The sequence below is a fragment of the Amborella trichopoda genome, chromosome 1, assembly GCF_054954075.1.
Source record: "Amborella trichopoda isolate Santa Cruz 75 chromosome 1, AtrichopodaSantaCruz75HAP2 v2.0, whole genome shotgun sequence".
NCBI classification, from domain to species: Eukaryota; Viridiplantae; Streptophyta; class Magnoliopsida; order Amborellales; family Amborellaceae; genus Amborella; species Amborella trichopoda.
The window spans coordinates 47,548,820-47,555,465 of NC_142336.1; the positions used below are offsets into that span (position 1 = coordinate 47,548,820).

General features: G+C 36.2%; 1 protein-coding gene across 2 annotated transcripts; it reads left to right on the forward strand.

The window, feature by feature from the left end:
• Positions 1-1,741: 1,741 nt before the first annotated feature.
• Positions 1,742-4,923, forward strand: LOC18442332 (basic helix-loop-helix (bHLH) DNA-binding superfamily protein). Of its 2 annotated transcripts, XM_088869115.1 has the most exons (2): positions 2,046-2,398; positions 3,143-4,923. In XM_088869115.1, exon 2 carries the CDS (start codon positions 3,151-3,153, stop codon positions 4,705-4,707), a length of 1,557 nt encoding a protein of 518 aa, XP_088725241.1. In that variant the 5' UTR covers positions 2,046-2,398; positions 3,143-3,150; the 3' UTR covers positions 4,708-4,923. The 2 variants fall into 2 exon arrangements, with proteins under 2 accessions (XP_006852614.2, XP_088725241.1); XM_006852552.4 differs by having other exon boundaries at positions 1,742-4,923.
• Positions 4,924-6,646: the final 1,723 nt, after the last annotated feature.

Below are 6,646 nucleotides of genomic sequence, written 5' to 3' on the forward strand. Positions count from 1 at the left end.
ATGTTATGGTATTTGTATGATTTTAAATTTTGCACACACGCTCTTTTCATCTCAATAATCAATTCCAAAAAAAAAAATTCAATTTGAACCTTAGATATGGTCAAAATGAGTCCTATCAAAAAATGAATCTAGACCATTCATTGTGTGTATTTCAAGATCTTAGCCTTTATAAACTCAAAATTATTTTTTTCCTTCTATAACATCATTCATCTGATGATAATAAAGTCACCCAAAAAAATTGAAAATGAAAAAAACCTCTTTAAGGCCTAGATTTAAGCATCTAATCAAAATAAACAACTTATATTAATTGGGCTAAAAAAATACTTTTTTAATTGTAATTTTAATTTTTTTTAATAATTATTCATTAAAATGAAAAAAAAATACATATTTCTTGGATAAAACAAAAAATCGAGTTGGTTTTTAAAATTATTACATCGCATTACTATACAATGGTCGGTGAAATCATTCCTCTTTACCAAATATTTGAAATGTAACATTCTGAATCCACTTTATTTAGTCGCAAATTTCAGTTAATGACGAAACCAGGAACTAGGTTTCCTTCAAGTGAACCATACACCCATTGAATAAGTATAAGGTACACCATAGCAGATCTACCGTCCGGTTTTCCACGATGGACGATGAAAATTAACTGTAACCACGTCAATATCAACAAATTTTGATCTCAGCCGTTATATCAAACATAAACACTTCCCCATACACCGTTCTTCTTGTGAGGATATTTTCAGGATTTTAAAATTTCTGGGGGTTAGGTTAGGGCGTGAAGGGAGAATATATTCATCCACGCGGAGAGCACACCAAGGTTATTGAATGGTGCTCACGCCATTCATGTTACGACCACGTGCCCGTCACAAGCTTTCGCTGATCATCGCCGTTAAATTCACTCTCCACCTATCAACTGGACACGTGTCTTTCATGCAATTACTCACGCCACGTGTCTCTCAATACGAGGTTATTTTCACGGCCGTATGCTTTGTTCAGGACAGAACAAAAATTACCCCTCGTCGTTATCGTTGAATACACCTTTTCCCAATTCTTTATCTTGAAAGACAAAAAGGTCCTTCCTTAGTTTTCAATAAGAGTCAGGTTCAAATTGTTGATTCGGATGGGAATCGATTGGAATCGAATCGATTTCAACTTTCGAGATGGTAAAGGTCATGGTTCAGTATTCTCCTAAAGCCTTTCTTTTTTTTTATAGTTTTTTGATTTTTTTGATTTTGTCTAATATTTTTTTAGATCCCTTAAAGCCCTTATCCAAGAGCTTTTACTTCTATTTTTATTTTATTTGATTTGTTTTTAATACTAATAAGGGAAAAAAATTTAAAAAAGACAAAAAAAAGTGGCCAAAAAGACATAGATAGAACAATAATAAGATATATATTAATTTATGATCTAATTGAAATTATGGCTATTGATAAAGCAAAATGGTGGCACATGATTTATACGGCATATTCTAAATAATTCAGATAAGACTCAGATGATGATAATGATTATATATTTCTACCGATTCAAGGCTTGGAACACTTGGCGCAGTAGCTTCTTTTTTAGGATGAGGTTATTATAAGATGGAGGCTTTATAAAAACAAAATAAAATATCACTTTAAATCTCATCCGGAAAGAACTTTCTCTATAATAACTCTAAAATCAATTTTCAAAACCGAAAGTAAAAGTTCAAACTAAAAAGGTGCTGCAGAACTTGTGAACTTGTCAATACCTATTTTTAAAACAAAATAAATCGCTTTTTTTTAAGGTAAAACAAAATAAATAATCTAAATTATTTGTTAAAATATATATAATTTGCAGAGATCAAAAGCCAAATTCTTTTCACTACCATGATATTTAAATGGAGATGATCGATGTAAAAATTTTCCACTGTTTGACTTGTAAGTTTAGAAGAGTGAGGATTTAGTTATTTGGAGTGTGGCGGTAGATATCAACGGGGCACATTGTTGATATTTAGGGAAACAGTGAGGGGCATTTGGTGGTTGTTGCGGGCATAAAGTATACACACCGACGTAGAACGTAACGCGACGGATGTACTGTTGTACGGTTTAAACGCTCTTGGAGTTGACCATGGTTGGGATTTTAACCAGAAAAATGAAAACGCGGGTTAAATATTAACCTTGGGTTTTGTCGCGGGACTCTCAGTCTCACGCGGAGAGCTTAAATTTCAACGTTGCGTTGCGGAAATCCATCGACTCGTTGGATGCCGGAGAAACGACTGGAATCTCGAACGTTGCCTCCTGGAAGAACTCTGAACGGTCCAGATTTCCTGACGCTTCAAATTTCCCGCCAGCATTCAATCCAACGGCTACGAGGAGTGCTTGTTCCCGGGAATTTCAGGCTCTCGGGGTTCATTTTCTTCTCCGTTTCCTCGGAGGTCAGGATTTGTTGGTTTCTAAACGGTCGGATTTTTTGTTGAGAATTCTCATTTTCTTCCCCACAGAGATTAAGAATTTGCCAGAGTTTTTGGGGATTTTTTTTTTAAAAAAAAAAATCCTGGAAATTTTTAAGTTAATAGTGAAAAACGAGTTGGGTTTTTGTGCGGAGAGTTTATGAATTTGTGGGTAATTAATTTATTTTATCGAGCTAATTTATTTTATTTAGCTTTTATGTATTTGATTTGTGAAGAAAGGCTAGTACTTTTTTATCAGGAGTTTCTTTAAGTCACAAAATCTTTTTCCTCTTTTTGATCTATTTTCTTTCTGCTCAGCTTTCTAAAAACTGTTTTCTGATATTCCTTTGCTTTTTTTAATCCTCTCCTCACTTTATTTCTTTTTTGGGGGGCTCATCCTGTTAATTTTGTTTTAAAATAGGCATAAATTATGGAGTCCTGTTCAGTAAATGATGAGAACACTTCCTCTTGTTTGGTTTTGTATCTAGATTTTATTTGACACGGGTGTTTTTAAAACTTCTGAGGTTTGTGTCTCTTTGGGTAGTTTTATAATTTATTAATTGTGTTTTTTACTTTTATAGTCCTTTTTCCCTTCAAATTTTTTAGTTGCCATGAAGGCCGAAATGGTCTCAGCTAGGGTCTGGAGTGGTGAGGATAAAGCCACAATTGAGGCAATATTAGGCCCCAAAGCTGTTGAATTCTTAACCACTACCAAATTTTCTTTTGAAGGTCTTGTAATGGCCACAACAGCCGATTGCAACCTCCAAAACAAGCTATGTGATCTTGTTGAAGGCCACCATTTCTCCAAATTTAGCTGGAACTACGCCATTTTCTGGCAAATTTCGAGCTCGAAATCTGGTGAGTTGGTTCTTGGATGGGGAGATGGCTACTGCAAAGAACCCAAAGAAGAAGAGGTAGTTTCAGAGAATGGGTTGGATCTTTGTAATGAAAAAGAGACCCAACAAAAGATGAGGAAGAGGGTGCTGGAGCTTCTTCATTTGTTCTTTGGGGGATCAGATGAAGAAAACTATGAATTGGGTCTTGATAGGGTCTCTGATACTGAGATGTTTTATCTGGTTTCCATGTATTTTTCATTTCCTAATGGCTTTGGAATACCTGGTAGAGTTTTTAGAACCAGGAAACCTTTGTGGCTCTGCGATGGTCCTAACTCATTGGCCGATTACTGTTACAGGACTTTCATAGCAAGGTTAACTGGAATTCAAACATTGGTTTGTATTCCAGTTGCTAATGGTGTTCTTGAATTGGGTTCCATTGAATCAATACCTCAAGATCAAGAGGCTTTGCATAAGATTGTTTCAGTTTTTGCTCATAACGATGGCCAACCTAATCTGCGTGCCAATGCCTGGGCTTTCTCCTCCCCCACCCCAGTTAAGAGTGAAAGACCACCGAGTCCCTTGATCGAGAAAAACCCGAAAATTTTCGGGCAGGATTTGAAACTGGTTCAGTCCCAAGTTGAGAGGCATTACTCTGTCTTTAACCCATCTCAAGAAAATATTGGCCTTTGTGATAATGGAGAGAGAATCTCAAGTATAGGAAACGCGAAGGCCTTGCAGGCTTTTAATTGGAACCGAATTCATGGCGGTAACATGGGTTGCACTAATGGTGGTGCAGAGAAAAACAGAGTGAACCAAATTCAACAGCAGAAGCAACATAAGCAAATTAGCTTTAATGGGGATCACTCTGACGCAGAGGCAACTTGTAGAGAGAGTAAATTGCCTCAGTCTAGTGAGAGAAAACCAAGAAAGAGAGGGAGAAAACCAGCTAATGGGAGAGAAGAACCCCTCAACCATGTTGAGGCAGAGAGACAGAGGAGAGAGAAACTTAACCAGAGGTTTTATGCATTGAGGGCAGTGGTTCCCAATATCTCCAAAATGGACAAAGCCTCTCTGTTGGGGGATGCCATAGCCTACATAAATGAGCTTCAAAATAAACTCAAAGACATCGAAACCGAGAACGAAAAGCAGGCGAGTTCCGATCTCATGGAAATGGCTTTGGAAACAGAGGATCAGAACAAAGGGGTATCTCAAATTGATATTGAGGTCCAGTCTTCATCTAATGAGGTTCTGGTGAAGATTGAGTGTGGCTTAAATGAGCATCCAGTTTCTAAGATCATTAATTTACTCAGAGAAGCACAAGTTACAGTTGAAGAACCAAAGATTTCTTTGAGTGGTGATACTGTTCTTCACACTTTTGTGATCAAATCTCTGGGGATTGAGAGGGTTACAAAGGACAAGTTGGTTTCTGCCCTTTCTAAGCTATCAAATGGTTTATAGTCTATAGCTTCTGATAATTGTTTAGCTACATTAAAGAGGCCCTAATTCCACTTAGAGAGAGAGAGAGAGAGAGAGAGAGATCTTCTTACTTCTCTTTAAAATACTCTTTTAGGACAAATTACTGTGTTAGTAGGTCCCCAAATTATGAGTGAGAGAGAGAGAGGGTTATGTTATCCATCTTCAATACTTGATATATAAACCTTGTATTCTTGTTAATTTTTTCTTTGCTTTTTGGATTGTGCAGTTGACCTTTTCTCTTTTTTGTCCTTTTTTTTTTTTTTTTTTTTTTTTTTTTTTTTTTTTTTTTTTTTTTTTTTTTTTTTTTTTTGTAATCATTAACCGGCATTGCAGTTTTGAATGATGGGGATCTTTTATTTTATTTTAGCTCCATTTGACCATCAAACTCAACTTTTTCTTGAGGAGTTAGAATCCTTCAAAATTCGGAATGATGGGTGGTATAAAACAATTTGTTTATTCAGTTGATACTCAACTGAGGCATCGGTGGACTACGGTTATGTAAAACTTGGTTGGGACTCGCCCGATTACTCAGTGTATGTTGGATATAAGATGCATATTTTGTAGAACATCTTAAATACAAAAAGGTTGTATAAGGTTGGGCTTAAACAATCAAATCAACTCAAAAAAAAATGTTAGAAAAGGCTGTTTTGATGTTCACATGCCGTCAAGTAGGTTATCTCGGCCTTAGGATGTACAAACGTGAAGAAAAATATATTTTCAAGTATGAGAAATAATACACATATTTTCTTCCAACTATGGACTCTAAATCATTAAAATTTCAGGCACATAGTAGAGCATATTGAATAGTTTCGAGAGTTTTTCGGTCTAGTCTCTTCTACTCGTTGTCTGTCATACTTTTAGGATTATGTTATGCCCTTACAATAGGTGCGTATACGTCTTAACAGTATAGTAGATCTTCCATATTTGGCTTCCAGATGATCCAGTTATTTGTATTGAGCAATATTATTCTGCTCCCAGTACTAAAATGCATATATTTACACATATTGTCCATCCCCTATGCGTTACAGTTAGCTATCGACCGTATGTTACGGTTAGCTATCACTCATGCATTACGGTTAGTTATTGCTCGTGCGTTATTGAAAATTATCACCTGTATGTTACAGTCAGCTATTGCCCGTGTGTTACAGTCAGTTATCGCTCGTGCATTGCAGTCAGCTATTACCTGTGCATTGCAGTTAGCTATCGCACAACATCTGTGCATTGCAATCAGCTATCGCCTATGCGTTACAGTATCAACTATCTGTTAAGCTTTTGCATAAATTTTAACAAAATTTTGGCAGAGCTTCCACATGAGGGTTTGAATCCTAAAAAATCCCCTAAGTCCAATTGATTGAAAGTCAAGCCGGGGCAGAGCCTGGAGTTGTGACAAAGATTGAAGGAGCAAGATTCGTCTTCTTCCTTACTTGTCCTATAACCGTTAAGTTCGCTATATCGAGAAAACGGCGATAAGGAGGACCAAGCGGAAAGGGAAACCTCGCTCTGATACCACTTGTTGGGCTCACTCAATAAAGCCCTCTCGTATGGATGCAGATGCGCTATAGAAATATGGGAAACAAAATTATGCCAAAACCAATGTGTGTGTATGAGTGGGAAAACAGGCAATTAAACGAATAAATAAATAAATCTTTTCTGGTACCGGATTTACGTAGTTCACCTTTTCAGGCTATGTCCATAAGATAAAGGAGATCAAATCCACTAAAAACTCTCATGTTATAATGGTTATCCAATAATACAGGCTTTCTTCGGCTTTTTGGATTCTTCTAGTGACTTCACTCTCTAGGTTTTTTTCTCTGAGGTTATTCTCTCTCTCAGAAAAAGATAACTTTCTCTTTTTTTCTTTTTTTTTTCTTCCATTCTCTCTCTTTTCTCTCTCAACAAAAAAAAAAAAAGAATATGATCA